Raw genomic sequence first — 17,499 nt, forward strand, 5'->3', positions numbered from 1 at the left:
AATCTTCATAAGAGATAGATTGCCTCCATGGTTGAGCGCCCTGGCATGAACCCGAATTGGTTGTCCGAAACCCGTGTCTCTTGCCTCAATCTATGCTCAATGACTCTCTCCCAGAGCTTCATTGTATGACTCATTAGCTTAATACCCCTATAGTTCATGCAATTTTGTACATCGCCCTTATTCTTGTAAATAGGCACCAAAGTGCTCGTTCGCCACTCATTTGGCATCTTCTTCGTTTTCAAAATCCTATTGAAAAGGTCAGTGAGCCATGTTATACCTGTCTCTCCCAAAACTTTCCACACTTCGATTGGTATATCGTCTGGGCCTACTGCTTTTCTATGCTTCATCTTCTTCAAAGCTACAACCACTTCTTCCTTCCGGATTCTACGATAAAAAGAGTAGTTTCTACACTCTTCTGAGTTACTCAACTCCCCTAAAGAAGCACTCCTTTCATGTCCTTCATTGAAAAGATTATGAAAATAACATTTCCATCTGTCTTTAACCGCGTTCTCTGTAGCAAGAACCTTTCCATCCTCATCCTTGATGCACCTCACTTGGTTTAGGTCCCTTGTCTTCTTTTCCCTTGCTCTAGCTAGTTTATAGATATCCAACTCTCCTTCTTTGGTATCTAGTCGCTTATACATATCGTCATAAGCCGCTAACTTAGCTTCTCTCACAGCTTTCTTCGCCTCTTGCTTCGCTTTTCTATACCTTTCACCATTTTCATCGGTCCTATCCTTGTATAAGGCTTTACAACATTCCTTCTTAGCCTTCACCTTTATTTGTACCTCCTCATTCCACCACCAAGATTCCTTTTGGTGTGGGGTAAAGCCCTTGGACTCTCCTAATACCTCTTTTGCTACTTTTCGGATACAACTAGCCATGGAATCCCACATTTGGTTAGCTTCCCCCTCTCTATCCCACACACACAGGGTGATTACTTTCTCTTTGAAAATGGCTTGTTTTTCTTCTTTTAGATTCCACCATCTAGTCCTTGGGCACTTCCAAGTCTTGTTCTTTTTTCTCACTCTTTTGATATGTACATCCATCACCAACAAGTGATGTTGATTAGCCACGCTCTCTCCTAGTATAACTTTGCAATCCTTACAAGTTATACGATCCCCTTTCCTCATTAGAAGAAAATCTATTTGTGTTTTTGACGACCCACTCTTGTAGGTGATCACATGTTCTTCTCTCTTCTTAAAGAAGGTGTTGGCTAAGAAGAGATCATATGCCATTGCAAAATCCAAGATAGCTTCCCCATCCTCGTTTCTCTCCCCAAAACCATGGCCACCATGAAAACCTCCATAGTTGCCTGTCTTCCTGCCCACGTGTCCATTTAAATCTCCTCCTATAAATAACTTCTCCGTCTGAGCAATTCCTTGCACCAAGTCTCCAAGGTCTTCACAAAATTTCTCCTTCGAACTCGTATCCAACCCTACTTGAGGTGCGTACGCACTAATCACATTGATAAGTTCTTGTCCTATTACAATCTTGATTGCCATGATTCTATCTCCTACCCTCTTGACATCTACAACATCTTGTGTCAAGGTCTTGTCCACGATGATGCCAACACCGTTTCTCGTTCTATTTGTGCCCGAATACCATAGTTTAAACCCTGAGTTTTCTAGATCCTTTGCCTTATGACCAACCCACTTAGTTTCTTGTAGGCACATAATATTTATCCTTCTCCTCACCATGACTTCTACTACTTTCATAGATTTTCCCGTCAAGGTTCCTATATTCCACGTTCCTAAACGCATTTTGCTCTCTTGAACTCTACCCTTCTGTCCTAGCTTCTTCACCCTTCCCCGTCTAATAGGATCAAAGTACTTCTTTTGTGTGTCCCGTGTAAAGTTGATAGGAGCATATGCTCCCAAACAACTTTGAGCAAAACTCTAAAAAATAAAACAATAAAGAAGTGAAAAATTGTAAAGGGTAAACGAGTGGAAGAGTCTCGAAGAGCGCGTGACCAGTTGTAAATGAGAACAAAAGCATCACACTGGGTTCTGTTGTATGTTGTAACGCATAGACTGCACAGTCCGCACTCGTATTTCCCCGTCACTGGTCAGACGAAACAAAACAAATTGCGTCCTTTGTGGTTTGGCATCCAACTCCATCCAATCCAATTTCTTCACTGAACTTCAGAGATTTAGAGAACTTTAGACGGAGATCCCCCAATATACAAATCTCTCACTCTCCTACTCCTCCTTTGTTCCTGCTCCTGGGGTCTTTGGTGAAGAAAAATATTAATTAAATCTTGATCCCATGGAGAACATGATGGGTCTGCTGAGAATTCACATCCAAAAAGGAGTGAACCTTGCTGTTCGAGACATGAGAAGCAGTGATCCTTACGTAGTTGTCAAAATGGGCAAGCAGGTAATATAAATGGATATTCATTTTGCTGCTTTTAATTTTTGGAATTTTTTTCGTTCTCTCTTTAATTTCCTGGTGTTGCATTTCTTAATTTCATCCTTTTGCACTGTTGGTTTTCTGGGTTTGGTTACATTTCTTCAAATTTAGGCTGTAGATCACAATACTTAGATTCAGTGGGATCACTCGACTATGTTTGGTCGAGGGATTGAAATCTAGTTAGTAAGGAATGTATCACAAAATGTTACGTATAGTTGATTAAAAACGTACTATATCAGAATTACAAAGACATGCGAGAGATATTTGTAAATTCCTACTCAGAAATAGTGATTTACAAATCCCTCTTATGTGCCTTCGTAATATGATTTATTTATAATCTTTCATATCTAACATGTTCTTATACTTCTCTTACTGACTTGGCATCACTCCATTGAAACTTGGAAATTCCTCGCTTAAACATTGCTTGAAAGTTTTAATTGGTTTAGTGTCAAGCTTTTCCAATGGAAATTCCTCGCTTAAACATAGCTCGAAAGTTTTAATTGGTTTAGTATCAAGAATTTTTTTCATTATTATTATTTCATTGAAATTTTGGTGTTGAGTTTATGATGAATATTTTGAAATGCTAACGACTGTTGTCTTATTATTATTATTATTATTATTTAAATGTAATAGTTTTTGGTTTGGATTTAAGTCTTTACTTCTGGAAGCATCTAAATCTAATTCAGTCTTTTTCTTAGAATTGATAATTGTTGCTTTCTCATAGTCAAGACTTCACCCAGACAAAAGGGCATCTTTTTCTTCCTTTGTGAATTAAAGTAAAGGAAGGCATTTAAATCTTCTGGTAGTAATGTGGAAGGCCATTTGTTTGTTCAGTAAGCTGTTCCCACTGGTATGAAAGAGACTTGACATCATACACGTTAATCACGGGACAACAATATTAGAAAACACCCCACTTTGTATGGTTCTCCACCAATAACTTTTATGTATTTTTGCAAACGATTAGATAATAACACTAACTTCATTTAAACTACGGAATTGGGGATTCAAACTTGAGTACAAAGAGTGGAGCATTCTACTCTAACTAACTTATATGTAAATGTGTCTCCAGATTATGAACAGAATAATCTAGGCTTTTACTGGCTTTTCATTTCAACTGATTGTTTGTTTTACCTTTGTTGCTAAAGCAGAAACTGAAGACTCGAGTGGTGAAGAAGAATGTGAATCCGGAGTGGAACGAAAAATTGACTCTTTCAGTTGCAGACCCAAATCTTCCAATCAGGCTTTCTGTGTATGACAAAGATACATTTAGTTTTGATGACAAAATGGGGGATGCAGAGTTTGAGATTGGTACATTTATTAAAGTCTTGAGGATGGGATTGGAAGGCCTCCCAGATGGAACCATAATTACAAAAGTACAACCAAGTAGAAAAAACTGCCTTGCTGAAGAGAGCTACATTGTTTGGTCCAAAGGCAAAGTTGTCCACAACATGGTCCTCAGACTGAGGAATGTGGAGTGCGGGGAAGTGGAACTGCAGTTGCAGTGGATTAATGTTCCTAGTTCTAGAGGTCTGTAGATTTGCATCCGCTAGCTCTTTCAATCGGTATAACGTTGCACCTAGATAACTTCGTTGTCGTGTGTTTTGTTCATAGATGTCACAGTAGAGTGATAATGTAGAGGGCTATATAACCACATATGTATTGCTATCAATCGTATGGGATGTGAGAAAACAATTTTGACAGCTTGATCATGATGTAGAACTGTTAGATTATGCAGAGCTTGACAAGAATAAGCCTGATAACTTTACATTTTATTCTTTAATCCATTAGTAGCGAATTTGAATTGGAAAGAGTCGAACTTGAATCACCGAGACTATCCGACGAGTCGAGGTGGAACTCGATGAATCCGAGGTTAATCTATCCTGATTCAATTCCAGGAAGTTTCTGGTAATGTTTTCTAGCTCTGTGCGTTGAAATTTGGGTGAATTAGTTGCGCTTTAACCTCTGTGCAATTTCCAGAAACCGGCGACTTTTCTCTCCTTGTGAGAGACTTTCTAACTCTGTGTGAGAGTTCTTCTAACTCTGTGTGAGAGCTTCAAATTTGCACAGATATGGTGGCGCCGACCCTAACTTCGGCTGGGGTTGGTTACCCGTTCTCCCCTTCATCTCGTTCTCTCCTTTTCCACGCTTCGACTGCATTTTCCCCTTGCTCTCTATTTCAATTTGCCCTTTTCTTCTCATCCCACCTGCGCCCCTCTTCCTCATTCATCCTTACTCCTACATGCAGTCTTGCTTTGCTGAGATGGTGTGTAGAGCTTCGGTGCTTGCACAAGCTCGGGTGTCCTTAACACCACCACCTTCTCATCTCTGTCTGCCTTCACCAGCAGTGTTGTCTGTGGTTTCAGGCTTCTTTCTTCTGGCAGCTGGATTTCTTTATCTGGTTGTTGGATTTCTTCAATTGAGGTTGCATACTTGGTGGTGCTTGGAGTTGGATATTACGATCGGCGAGTCGACATGAGGTTGGAGGAGTGGAATTGGACGAATCGTACTGGAATGTTGTAACGGTGGCTGCAGTCGATTTCTCAGACTCTGTTTTTTTTTTTTTTTTTTTTTTTTGTTCTGGGCTCAAACTGTTGCTTGAGCTATGCTTTTCTTTGTTTTTCTTTGGCCCATTTTTTGCTTGTTCATATGCTAGCTTTGGGCCCTTGGTTTGTGTTTGTATTTTTGGTTTGTAAAGTTTGTATTTTTGGTTTGTAATAAATGTTGCTCTTTGGAGCTTTGACCCCAAAAAAAAAAAAAAAAAGAAACCGGCGAAAGGACTTCGGTTGAGTTTCGTCAAGTCCGAGGTAGATTTCAACTCAATTTGTTCTATTTTGGACTTAGTAAACTCCTAGACCCTTTTTGTGTGTTTTGGTTATGATTGGAGTTCAAAGCCGTGAAATTTAGGCTTGATTAAACGAAGCTCTGCAAATTCTTTTAGAAATCTGCAGAATTCGACGATGGCAAATGGCAGTCGTCGTTTACATTAACGGCGACAGTAGTGGTCATCATGCATGTTATATGGCTATCGTTAGCCGTAGGATATTAGTAGGTGTCGACAAAGCTGATAATCGTCAGTCTTCACCGATGCAATGTTAACAAATCTTCGTTTCCAAGCCAATCCATTCGTTTTTCTTTGCTTCCTCAAGTTAATAGGATAGGTTGACAATTACTTTGCACAAACTCGTAACTTCCTATCAGTGTCTTCCAACCTCACTATGGGAATTTTTAGCCTTAAAGGTGTGCTTTCCCCCCCCCCCCCCCCCATGGAGCCAACACCACCGCTTTGGATTGTGTTGATCGATTACTTAGGTTGGAAAAGTACAAGGGGCAGTTGCAATTAGAACCATAGGAGAGTAGAGCCTTTTTAGTTAGGGGATTAGGTTTTGGGACAATAGAAGCTGAATTGACTTTTGTTCTTTGCCTCTCAGATGGGTTGGGGAGGAATTTTCGACAGGCTCGAATCCTCAATATCGGGTAATTGGACTCCAAGAGGGAAGCAGCCCCTTAGTGTGAAAACAATTAGGCTGGCCCTCAATTCTTCAGTTGCTTGGAGAAGACCATTTGCAGTGTTCAAAGCCCAAAGGGAGCACGTACTAGATCGCACCAAGTTTTAAAGAGAGAAATCCCATTGACCGCGATTGTAAGAGTGTTGTGAATAGGGTCCCAAAGCTATTTGGGTGCCACATGTGCCCATAATCAGGAGAGGTATTGAGACAAGGCATATGGGACCCACCAATACCATGATTCAGGGTGCTAGACGAGACATGCAAGACCGAGGTATTAGGGTTAGTCTATTCAAAGGTTGCAACGTTAGGCAAAGTAGACCTTGCATTAAAGGATTTGTCCATAGTAGCAACGGGGAATTTGTCCGTTATTGTAGCATAAACCTACACAAAAGCACGTTCTCGATCACGCATTCCGACCAAGAATTTATTCGCTGAAGTGTCCCAGCTTTCATCCAGTAAGCCATAAAAACCACTCTCTCCTACCCATTTCCTTCTTCCAGTGATGCTTGTTAACCCAAAGAGATATTTAGCCTTCTTCGTTGGGAGGAAGACTCCTTTGAAGGCAAAACCGTCCTTAATTCATCTGTAAACATGTTCTCACCGAATGGTAATGATGACACCGGATGTAAACACCCGCTAGCATGGCCAAGGAGACCTTAACCATAACAAAAGATTCTTAAATCTTCGTATTTGAGGTGGATCAACCTGGAACCCTTTTTTTTTTACATATCACTTGGAAACATGTCACAAGTGGCTTTTGACTATCAAAATGAACACAGAGTCCCAAGAAACCATGAAAGGTAGTTTTCTAGAGGGTCTTCAACTTCCAGAATCACCCCAATCTTCTCACCAAGACATCAATGGTGCAAAGTGTCACGCGAACTCCATAAGCTTGGATCCAGCAAAAAACGCTATCAACATCAATGTTGTCAAGCGAATGGAAGGACACCAGAATTTCATAGAGAAGGTAATCTTTAATGAACCAAGGCTAGGGTTCCCTTACTAGTAATCTCTTGCCACTGCCTCTTCCCCTACCGTGATGGCGAAGATATTTGCCTTAGCCTTAAGGATTTTGACCGCTCTTATTTTGTTCTAGGCATTACGCAAGACTTCCTTAACCACTTGTTCTGAGGGTTTATTATCAACAATCAGTCTTCCCACCAAGTGGATGTTGTCTTCACACCTTTCCTCAAGATCTAGGCTATCTTCAAAGGTGAAATTTTAACAATCGATGGTTTCCTCATCACAGGCCATTCCTGTGAGAAGCAAAGAACCTAGTGGTAGAAAGACCACAAGTACAAATCAACAGGAGAAACAGGTCTCCCTAAAGACCATTGAGGGCCACGAACCAGGGAGAGGATTAAGAGCATTAGTGAAGGGTGGTGGCAGTAGCTCATACTTGTCTTATCATTGAGTTAGCTTGTCTCATTTCCACATACTATACTCGTAAAACTTAAAGGACATGTGTTGGGGTGATGAACTTTCAAATTTCAACGGATTATTTTTTGACAGACGATAGTGTTAGTGGATTAAATCGTTAGTTTTTAGAAGGAAAAAAAGATCAGTGGGGATAGAATTGCATCAGGGTGTAAATGCATGATTGCTTTTTGCTACTGTGGTAAAATACCACCTGTAATTATAAGAGATTTAGGCATAATGATGAAATAGATCATAAAAAGTTAGATGGAAGAGATTAAAAATACACTACATGAGCATTACAACACACATGTGAGAGATTTGCAAATGACTATTTAAAAGGAGTCATTTACTAATCTCACCTACATATCGTCATAATACTCATGTTGTGCATTTTTAAATTAATCTCATCTAACTTTTTGTGATTTATTTATTCTTCGTTTTGCCTTAAACTCCAAGCAAAAATCCATTAAAAAAAACCAAGCGGAATTCCCAAAAGAAAGAAATAAAATGTCAAATTCCCATAAGACCAAGTCAAATAAATACTGCAACAATGAAAGGGTAAATTTGGCCGTCCCACAACCGCGTTAGAAACTTTCCAGTCAATTTACGCACCAAAACCATACCAAATCAAATCAAATAGAATGAATAGTAGCGTACGATTAAAATTAAAAATTAGTAACGACAAAATAGAATCGAATCAGTAGCCAAAACATGTGAAATTAATTAATTTTGTGCAGACATCTACCAATATAAATCAGTAAACAAATGGGAAAGAAATCCACAAATATATTCTGTGAAATTAATTAGCATAGTATATTATTTTTATTTAATACGATTTGCAAGTTGCAACTAAATCCAACTAACCAATAGAGAAATACTTGGCTTTTATGATATAAAATGGTGGAGACATTCAATCAAACCAGTTCGAAATTTGGATTTCAATCACTGATCATCTCTCTCAAAAGTCTCACATAGATATATTATCCTTTGTTTGTACCAGAATTAGAAATTGTGTGAATGGAGCATCTGTTGGGTCTTCTTAGAGTTCGAGTGGTGAGAGGGACGAACCTTGCTGTTCGAGATATCCGAAGCAGTGATCCTTATGTCGTCGTCAAAATGGGCAAGCAGGTAACTTCGATTTCTCTTTTCATGCTTTTGAGGTTTGCTTTTCCTGCACTTCTTCGATTTCTGGACTTATGGATTTTTTTTTTTCGACTTTCAAGTTTCACTTATATTTATTTTTATTACAAACAATATTACTACTCTATAAGAACATTAATTGAGAGGGGAAGGGTTTTAGTGTGACATGCCACTGAATTGAAGAGGAAGATTCTATCTGCATGTCAATCCACCTTCTTGCTTCAACTTTCAAGTTTTAGTGTTCCAGTCTTGGACTTGGGGGTTTTGCAGATGTAGATTATGGATTTCTTGTTGGTGGTTGACTTCTTGGTCAAGATTTTCTTTGATCTTGTAAGATTTTAATGCAAACTTATTTAGATTGTCTAATGTTTTAGATAGTTAAAAGACCACATGCATGCTGTAAATTAAGCAAACAAATTTGTTTGCTTAATATTTTTTTGGGATCCCCTTCAACTTTGTCCTTAATCTTTTGAAGATGCATTTCCCTCTTCCTTAAAAGACAAATTTTCTGTCCTACATTTAGATGTTTAAAAGGAAACAAAAAGAGCGAAATGGTTTTGATTGTACATATTGCCACTGATGGTTTCTATATGTAATGTGTGATGGTAGAAGTTAAAGACTCGTGTAGTGAAGAAGACTGTCAATCCCGAGTGGAACGAAGACTTAACTCTTTCGGTTGCAGATCCAAGCCTTCCTATCAAACTTGTAAGTACTATTTTCTATCAAACATTCTGGATTGATTGTCTTTCGCATACAGGGCTGGTCCTGAGATTTTTCGGCCTGTGTGAGGCATGAAATGAAACTTCGGACATTGTTCTGAATTTTTTGGGGTGCTTATATTGCAGTTTGTGTATGACAAAGACACGTTTAGTCTTGATGACAAGATGGGGGATGCTGAGTTTGAGATTGGTCCTTTTGTTCAAGCTCTACGTGTGGGTTTGCAAGGCGTACCAAATGGAACCATAATTTCAAGATTCCAACCAAGCCGGCAAAACTGTCTAGCTGAAGAGAGCTGCATCGTCTATACTGATGGCCAAGTTGTCCAGAATATGTGTATCAGGCTGAGAAATGTGGAGAGTGGGGAACTGGATCTCCAATTACAGTGGATTGATGTTCCTGGCTCTAGGGGTTTGTAGATTATGTGATTTTGTCTACAATTTTTGTGAAATTAATCCCATGATTTTGCATTATCGTATGCATTTGGAGCATTGTAACGCCACAACCTCTGAGAGTAGATGATTTTCTTCAATTGGATCTGTTGTTCATAGACTTGATTTTGTCTACACTTTCTCGTGGAAACACTTCCATTTTTTCTTTAGACAAACCTTCTTCAATATATAGTTCGCTGCGTTTGAGAAGTGGTGATTGTAGAACAAAATTAATCAGAAAACCATTGTAGCAAAAAATTGCAAGGATGATCGCATCCAATAGAGAATCAAACTGGTTGTTGGAAATGAGATCCCCGATAGTGTACTTCACAGAACAACAATTTCTAGTCTTGGATTACATGAAAGATCCATTCAGACTTTTGGGTTGAAGTCTAGGGTCCAATTAACAAGATCAAGTGGCAGTTTTGATGAAGGTAAGGAGTGGCAGGGGCTTCTCCTTTATGGAGGACCTTTGGAATCTTTGAAAATGCAGAAGATTACAAGTATAGAATTTCCTTTAAGTTGTTAGTTTTTATTGCTTATATGATTCAGCCACATTTGTACATGAAAGAACTTGGTTGTGGTAGTTGCTGAATTTATCTTGAGAAAATTTGATTTAAGTCCAATTTTGTGAACCACTATTAAAAATAGTTCACTTATTAAAATAAGTCCAGTGATTAGGATTCCTCGTCAGCTTTGTTGACAGTTGTCCCACATCGGTGAGGGATAAGGTTTGCTATGTACTTATATGGTCTTAGCCTACTCCCCATATTACCAATTGGTTTTATAGTGGAACCTTAATTTCATCATGGTATCAGAGCGGGTTGTCCTCATGTGAAGCCAAATGGCCGCATGCGCTCCACGTCACCCAGTTGTTGTCCACGTGTAGACTTGAAAATCTGCCACACATGCGAGGGCGTGTTGACAGTTGTCCCACATCGGTAAGGGACAAGGTTTGCTATGTGCTTATATGGTCTTGGGCTACTCCCCATATTTCCAATTGGTTTTACGGTGGAATCTCAATTTCATCAAGCTTAATGATATTTACATGCCACATTTACAAGCAAGGAAAATAATAGTACACAAGCTAGGTGATACTAAAGAAGTGAGAATCATTTTCTCTAGCTATTCTTCTTTTGAATGATTCCAAAGGTCCGTGCTAAAGGAGAATTCACTTCTACTTTGTCCTTCAGGAAAATTGGCGCATGATCTTGGCGACAGTCGATCATCAAACCAAAAACTTGTGAAGAGTTCTTCCTCTAACTCAATGCTGGGATATGCAGCTCTTTCAAAAGTATCCTCGCCTTCTAACAAGGTCTCCCACCAATCATTTCCATTCTTTGTTGACGACGACGTTTGTGGTGGCGTACTTAAATCTTCTGCTGATTGAATATGGTCTAGAATTGGTTCTTTACTGCTTAAGTAATATGAACTTCTGTTGAATTTTTGGGGCTGAGGTCTTATCAAATTGGTCTTTCTCATTTCTTGAGATTTATTTTTCACCGTTTTCATGCGAGAATCGATCCGCAATCGAGTGTTCCAATAATTTTTCACAGCATTTGCTGTTCTTCCTGGAAGTCTTCTAGCAATCAATGACCACCTAAGTACATTACATGCATGAAGAAAAAATGATGAATACATTTGCCTGAAAAATAAGATGAATAAAGAAAAAAAAAAGAACAGAGATTGCATAAACGATTTTCTTCTTTAGAATTAAATGGAGTGGACTAGTTGTTTGAGTTAATATTTAACATAAGGTTTTGTAAATAGCCAAGGCCCATGGATGTCAAATTAAGTGAAGACTTGCCCGAGGCCCAGTCGACAAGCCTGGAACAAATTGGTGCCTCCTCAATTAAAATATAGGCCACATGTGTAGGAGTGAAGTGACAAGTGACAGAGACCAACTCACTATTAGCCAAAAAACACTTTCTAATGGCACTACAAGTAAAAAGATGATGACTTATTGCCCTCCAAGAGCTTTTGGACAAGAATAGAGCCAAAAGCAGTCGGGCCAAATCGTCTATAAAAGGAGAAAGAGACAACAGAGACAAGGACACTCAACCAATCAAACAAAAGACATACAAACTTGCCTCTCAACAAGCAAATACCCAAAAAGCTGCACTTCGTCCAGATTATGCACCTTTTAGCCATAGATTCCACGCAGAAAGCCATCTTTTGGCAAAGCTCTGCTACCTTATCCTAGATTCGTAGAATAGATTCCCTTTAGGAAACCTTGTTTGTATTTCCTTCTTACATTTCCATTTTGCAGTACCCACAACTCTTCTACAAACTCAAAGAGAAGTGGTTGCAAGAGGTTTGAACCTTGCCCGACAAGGTGAAATCTTGCCCAACTTCCTTGTGTTTGTACTTACAGTTTGTAGATCTGTTGTTTAAATGCATATTCTGTTATGTTTTAACTCACTTACAATTGTTTCTCGCTCTAAGACCCATTTATGATCAAATTTGGCTAAGCAAGTTAACTTCACTTCTTTAAGCGTCGAATTGTAATCAAGCGAATGATTAAAAGGGTTATGGACTCCCTTCATCTAAACATACAAAACTATAAGAAAAAGTCCTTGGTCACAAGGCAAGAAAAAGAACTTAATGCAGACTTAATCCATTTGTGACAATCCTTTGATAACAAGAAGTTTAAGCATCTTGGGGCGCAAGTAATCGACTTAGATCAAATATATTCAACATCTATTATATTGAGATAACAGTGGCACGCCTAACTCTTTGTTAGTTTTGATTGTGAGCCTCAAGACTTACATCTAAGGCCCCACAAAGACACATTTCAAAACTAACTTTGTACTCTTCTTGTAGCACACCAAGTAGCAAGAACTCGACCAACAACCAACATCAACGCCAAGTGCCAACACTCCAAGGGAGCTGTGCCAAGGCCAAATCCTTGCCCGAACATTAGTTTTAATACAAAAAATAAAATTACTGCGTGTATTTATTACCAAAGTTCTCCCTTCTAATTCTATTAATTGTGAAATTTTGAATGTATAACTTCTTATCTATTCTGATCCAAGCCTCTGTTGGCCGAATACACAATCTTAAAGGTTTGCTCAGTCGACTAGGGATTAAAAGCATGAAAATGACTTTACATACAAAAATCATTACGAAGAAAGGTTGTTTGAGTTTACTAATGCCCTTCCGGATAAAGATTTTTATTTTTTCGGTCAAGAAAAAACTAAGGACCTGTTTGATACTTTATTTGAATCCAACTTTTTAAACTCAAAAACAATTTTCAAGTTTTAGGTCTTAAAAACTTGTTTGGTAGGACTATTTTTAAAAATTGAACTTAAGACTAACTAAAAAATATAGTCTATTATCTAAAAACATAAAAAGTGAGTTTAAGAGTTTTTAAATTTAAACTCTCTTATTTCTTTTCTCTCCTTCCTCCTCTCTCTCTCCAAATCTATTCTCTCTTTTCTTCTTTCTCTCTCCTTTTTTTTTATTACCTTTTTCGTCTTTTCTCCAATCTGCTCTTTTTATCCTCTCAGTTCTTTCTCTCACTCATATTCCTCTCTATTTCATCCGATCATCTCTCTTCTTTCTCTTTCATTCAATCATCTCTTACTTTTTTTCCTCCTCTCTCTTCTTTCTCCCTCTACCGTGACCCCCTCTGTTTAGATCTCTTTGTCTAGTTAAAGTCGTAAGATTTGAAATTTTTAATTTGCATACCCATCAAGTTTTTGAGTCTTAAAGAAAATTGTTTTTAAGAAATGTTTTTAAGAAATGTTTTGAGAAATGATAAAAAATTTCAAATAAGATACCAAACAGTTCCTAAAATTTTTGGTTTATTGCTATTAGCACTCGATATTTGTCTTCATTTTAAAAATTAAGACTAAAGTCTGAAGTTTGATTTTCAATGATACCACATTTGATACGAATGATTTTTTGTTTTGCTTAACCAAAAACAACTCTGCCCCTTAAGGTAGAATATTATAATATTAAAAAATTTAAAATGAATGTTTATAACGCTTGCCCTCTCTAATGATTTTGTAGTTTAGATTCTCATGCTAGACTATAGCTAAAAAATAAGAGTAATCCTCACTTTACTATACTCAAGTATCATGAAATTTGCACGTTGCTACCCTTAGTTTTTCTCCTCTCACTTTTATACTTAAAATTACGATTTGCTCTAAAATCATACTTCGATACTCTAGCCTTTAAGTTCTCCATTAAACAATGATGTGGTAGGCCATTGGCCCACAAAAAAAATTTGGGAAATAATTGTTTTTAATAAATCTAAAAAAAATACTACAAAATCGAAAACTTTTTGCTTGATGTCTAAATGAAAAATAAAATGACATATAAATTAGGAAGTATTAGAAAATACTGAAAATATGGGGAGCCAAAATATATTAACAAGAAAGATTATATTCATACACTCCAAATTACTTACACAACACCTTTTATTTATTTTTTTATTCTACACACCACTAATACTTCATTGAAAAACATTAAAATATTAAAAGAGTGGAAAAAGTAATTTGAGGTCTATGATTATAATCTCACTGTTAATAGGTCCAATTTCCGTACAATGAAAACGACGACATGAATTGAAAATGACACTTATTTATTAGTACCTGTTTCCCAAAAGCCTGTGAAGTCTAATTATAAGATCTACTTCATCCTCTTTAAAGTCTCCTCTCTTGATATTTGGCTTCAGATAGTTTAACCATCTTTGTCTGCAGCTCTTCCTGCACCTGTTTAAGCCTGCATACATAATTCAAAGTTTACATTCACATAACATCTTTCTACGTGAACAACAAATATTTATGAGGGACTAAGTCTCTCAACATGGCCATCCTCACACACGCATAGGTCATTTTAGCCATATATGTAAACACAATAGATGAGTGAGGTGAGAGCAAGTATGACCGTTAGACACATTAACATGTTCTAAAACATTAATAAAAGTAAAACTTGAAACTATTTAACAAAAGGTCTTAGAATGAAATACTAGTGAAATGCTTTAAAATAATACACATATCCATCTTTCACAGTTAAATATACACATTAACATATATACCTGCTTTGTATGAAACTTGGTTCCACTTTCCCTCTCCATGAATCTCAACGCACTGCCTGAGAAGATTGTCTTCCTCTCGAGTCCAGGCACCTTTTCTCACACTCAGGTTTTCGTTATATCCCTCCATCTCTTATCTGCTAGCAGCTAAGCTTAGCTTATCTTTTGCCTGCTACCCACTTCATACACTCCAGAAAGACACCTAGCTACCATTATATATAATTAGAGTGTGTTTGCCATGACGTTAACGCTATGGATACCATCGGCCTAATTAATCTTACAAGGCCAGTGACGTGCATGTCTGATATCCAGAGAAGCAAACACTGACAAGTTTAAAACATTCCAACAGTTGTTATTAGCTACCAGTCTAACTTGTGAAATACACACACACACACACACTCAATATATAGAAAAGCTAACATTTCTGCACGACAACATTGACAAGGGAAATCAATCCCAGGGCATAAAATTCTCTAGCTGTAATATAATATTCAAAAGCACATTCTATGAATGTGAATGCAGAATCGTGTAACTAGTTACAACACACATCTTTGACCACCATAAGATACCCTTATCATGCTTTCGCTGCTTTTTCAAGTGTTTGTTTGCTTGTGCTTGTCAAAAAAAAAAAAAGTGTTTGCTTGTAATTTATGGAGTAGGATTCTCTCCTCTCTTTTTTTCCCTCTTCTTCATTCCCCTCCTATTTGAATAGTCACGGTCAAGTTACATTAACATCTTATATTAATTTTTTATAGAAAGAGAAAGACAAAATAAAGAATGTGAGAGGAATGGATGGAATGGAACGAAAAAAAAAGAGGAGAAAATCCTAGCCCGTAATTTATTGCTACTGTCTGCATTTTGCGGCACCCCCACTATATTGCTGTACAAAACTCCTACGGAAGTTTAGACGCTACACCTAACACATTGCTCAATATAATTGGCCTACGTGCTTCAACTCACTAAGCTTTCACAAGAGTCAATCTCAGTTAATGTCTCTGTACTCAAATCTTAGTTTACTGTCACTAAAAAAACACTTAGGCATACGAAAATCATTTGTCCCCTAGAGCAAGAATTCTCTCCTAAGATTTCAGGCTTACATTATTTTCATAGGTGGTTCAGCCTTGTTAATTTAACTCCACGTGGTTAATCTACATTTAGGGTCACTGCTTACTTGGTCACATTATACCATGGGTGGTCCTACTTGGTTATCTGTCTTGCGGGACCACGCTATCAGATGGCGTATGTTCTCACTTGGTTAATCCGTATTGGGGGACTATGCGTATTCTAAAGATGGATTTCGTTGAATGGTTTATATCCCTTTCCCTTATTTGTTCCGTTGAGTGGTCCGAAACCTTGTCTTCGTTGGATTCCGTTAAGCGGTCCAGAATATTATTTCTTGTTAGGTTCTGTTGAGTTAGTCCAAAACCCTAGATTCTTATGCATAGAAGTTGCTCAAGTTTATGTTTGTGTCTGTAACTTAGGGTTACAATGCTAGACAATTGGATTTCAAGTAGAGAACTACGACAACCATTATGAAGGTTGTCTTTATTAGTGACGTGATATATGATCTTGATGGTTGATTATTTGTTGTGATTGTTGAATTGTTGTTGGAAAGTAACGTGATATGTGTGAAAGATGAAAGGGAAATCTTGGTTTTTATATGGTTTAGTTTAGGAGTGGGCACAAGTCGAGCCGGGCTCAAAGTTGGAGGGACCAGACCGGACCCGTTTATAAATGGAACATAGCGGGTGTTGGGTTTATAAGAAATAGAACCGGACCTATCTCAGTCTGTTACAAACGGGTCGGTTCCTACGTGTTCAGGGTCCTTTTTATTAAATTTTTTCTAGGGCATAATTTGCCTATAAATCTTTATTAGGATTCTTTCAAGAATGGTTGACACGAGGAGCTCAGTATGTTGTCAATAATGCTACTTGTTTGGTTGCTCAGAAATTGAGGGAAAATGAAAGAGTAGTGGAACTGATGTTGTGTTCAAAAATGGCAACAGCAAACACCCAAAATCCCTTTAATCATTTTGTAAATCCCTAATTGATTCTTCAAGCCTATATCCCTAAAACTGAATACCTTAAATCTAAAGAATTGAAGATTTCGAACAGAAATAGGGGGGAATTTATGTCACCTTAGACCTTCGAACGATTTCTGAGCACTGCAATTGAACCACTGATGCACGAACTGATACTGTTATACATGAACCATTTCTAGGCACTGCAGTAGAGAGATGAAGAGGCAATGCCTTTCGGAATTCGAGATAGGAGAGACCGACCGACAGACGGAGTACAGATCTGCGCCTGCATTGCCGTTGCGAACTCAACAACAGATAGTTGAGATAGGATTTGTTCAAACTTAGAAATGAACGGTGGAAATGGTTCGGTCCGGGCTGAGAGCCCATCCTCTCCGCTCCCCTTCCACGCGGGTCCTTAGATATGACATATTAATTAGTTAACAAATTTGATGATTCCAATATTTAGAGTAAAACTTAATTTTAAGTTATAAATCTACCCCAGAAATCATAATTATAATTACACGTCGTCATCATCTTGTTACACTATGATATTATATTTAACGTCAAAGAGAAGGATATTGTCCGCTTTGTGCCTCGACCACGCTCTTACGGTTTAGTTTCTGGGAATTCACATGAGAACTTCCCAGTGGATCATCCATGATGGAATTGCTCTCGCACGAACTTGCTTAACTTCGGAGTTCCTAAGGAATCCGAAACCAATGAGCTTCCAAAAGACCTTGTGCTAGGTAGAGATGAGAATATACATATAAGGCTTACAAGATCCACTCCCGTAGACGATGTGACATCTTACAA

The 17,499-nt window shown here is 37.9% G+C and overlaps 3 protein-coding genes and 1 pseudogene across 6 annotated transcripts; 2 read left to right on the forward strand and 2 right to left on the reverse strand.

Moving 5' to 3' along the window:
* Nucleotides 1–2,024: 2,024 nt before the first annotated feature.
* LOC126581954 (protein C2-DOMAIN ABA-RELATED 4-like) lies at nucleotides 2,025–4,184 on the forward strand. 3 transcript variants are annotated; one of them, XR_007609222.1, is made up of 3 exons: nucleotides 2,025–2,379; nucleotides 3,558–4,044; nucleotides 4,139–4,184. XR_007609222.1 is itself a non-coding variant. In XM_050245900.1 (2 exons), the coding sequence occupies exons 1-2, from the start codon at nucleotides 2,269–2,271 to the stop codon at nucleotides 3,945–3,947; spliced, it is 501 nt and encodes a 166-aa protein (XP_050101857.1). In that variant the 5' UTR covers nucleotides 2,025–2,268; the 3' UTR covers nucleotides 3,948–4,184. The 3 variants fall into 3 exon arrangements, 2 of the variants coding, with proteins under 2 accessions (XP_050101857.1, XP_050101858.1); XM_050245900.1 differs by having other exon boundaries at nucleotides 3,558–4,184; XM_050245901.1 differs by having other exon boundaries at nucleotides 2,029–2,379; nucleotides 3,561–4,184.
* A 2,243-nt stretch (nucleotides 4,185–6,427) lies between these two features.
* On the reverse strand, nucleotides 6,428–7,130 carry LOC126633969 (uncharacterized; annotated as a pseudogene).
* A 1,072-nt stretch (nucleotides 7,131–8,202) lies between these two features.
* On the forward strand, nucleotides 8,203–9,746 carry LOC126581955 (protein C2-DOMAIN ABA-RELATED 4-like). Its single transcript, XM_050245902.1, has 3 exons — nucleotides 8,203–8,465; nucleotides 9,087–9,182; nucleotides 9,323–9,746. The coding sequence occupies exons 1-3, from the start codon at nucleotides 8,355–8,357 to the stop codon at nucleotides 9,611–9,613; spliced, it is 498 nt and encodes a 165-aa protein (XP_050101859.1). The 5' UTR covers nucleotides 8,203–8,354; the 3' UTR covers nucleotides 9,614–9,746.
* Nucleotides 9,747–10,629: 883 nt separating this feature from the next.
* LOC126581952 (transcription factor MYB1-like) lies at nucleotides 10,630–17,070 on the reverse strand. Of its 2 annotated transcripts, none has more exons than XM_050245896.1 (4): nucleotides 16,804–17,070; nucleotides 14,670–14,868; nucleotides 14,224–14,353; nucleotides 10,630–11,225 (listed from the first exon to the last, which is right to left on the reverse strand). In XM_050245896.1, exons 2-4 carry the CDS (start codon nucleotides 14,794–14,796, stop codon nucleotides 10,751–10,753), a joined length of 732 nt encoding a protein of 243 aa, XP_050101853.1. In that variant the 5' UTR covers nucleotides 14,797–14,868; nucleotides 16,804–17,070; the 3' UTR covers nucleotides 10,630–10,750. The 2 variants fall into 2 exon arrangements, with proteins under 2 accessions (XP_050101853.1, XP_050101854.1); XM_050245897.1 differs by having other exon boundaries at nucleotides 14,670–14,872.
* Nucleotides 17,071–17,499: the final 429 nt, after the last annotated feature.

This window comes from Malus sylvestris, chromosome 9, assembly GCF_916048215.2.
Source record: "Malus sylvestris chromosome 9, drMalSylv7.2, whole genome shotgun sequence".
NCBI classification, from domain to species: Eukaryota; Viridiplantae; Streptophyta; class Magnoliopsida; order Rosales; family Rosaceae; genus Malus; species Malus sylvestris.

Excerpts from the sequence above, each read along its gene's own strand:
- LOC126581955 (XM_050245902.1), top strand. The coding sequence starts at position 8,355 with ATGGAGCATCTGTTGGGTCTTCTTAGAGTTCGAGTGGTGAGAGGGACG. Across the intron at positions 8,466-9,086 it reads TCGTCAAAATGGGCAAGCAG|AAGTTAAAGACTCGTGTAGT; the intron begins GTAACTTCGATT and ends GTGTGATGGTAG. Across the intron at positions 9,183-9,322 it reads CAAGCCTTCCTATCAAACTT|TTTGTGTATGACAAAGACAC; the intron begins GTAAGTACTATT and ends CTTATATTGCAG.
- LOC126581954 (XM_050245900.1), top strand. The coding sequence starts at position 2,269 with ATGGAGAACATGATGGGTCTGCTGAGAATTCACATCCAAAAAGGAGTG. Across the intron at positions 2,380-3,557 it reads TTGTCAAAATGGGCAAGCAG|CAGAAACTGAAGACTCGAGT; the intron begins GTAATATAAATG and ends TTGTTGCTAAAG.
- LOC126581952 (XM_050245896.1), bottom strand. The coding sequence starts at position 14,796 with ATGGAGGGATATAACGAAAACCTGAGTGTGAGAAAAGGTGCCTGGACT. Across the intron at positions 14,354-14,669 it reads CCAAGTTTCATACAAAGCAG|GCTTAAACAGGTGCAGGAAG; the intron begins GTATATATGTTA and ends TTATGTATGCAG. Across the intron at positions 11,226-14,223 it reads CACAGGCTTTTGGGAAACAG|GTGGTCATTGATTGCTAGAA; the intron begins GTACTAATAAAT and ends TAATGTACTTAG.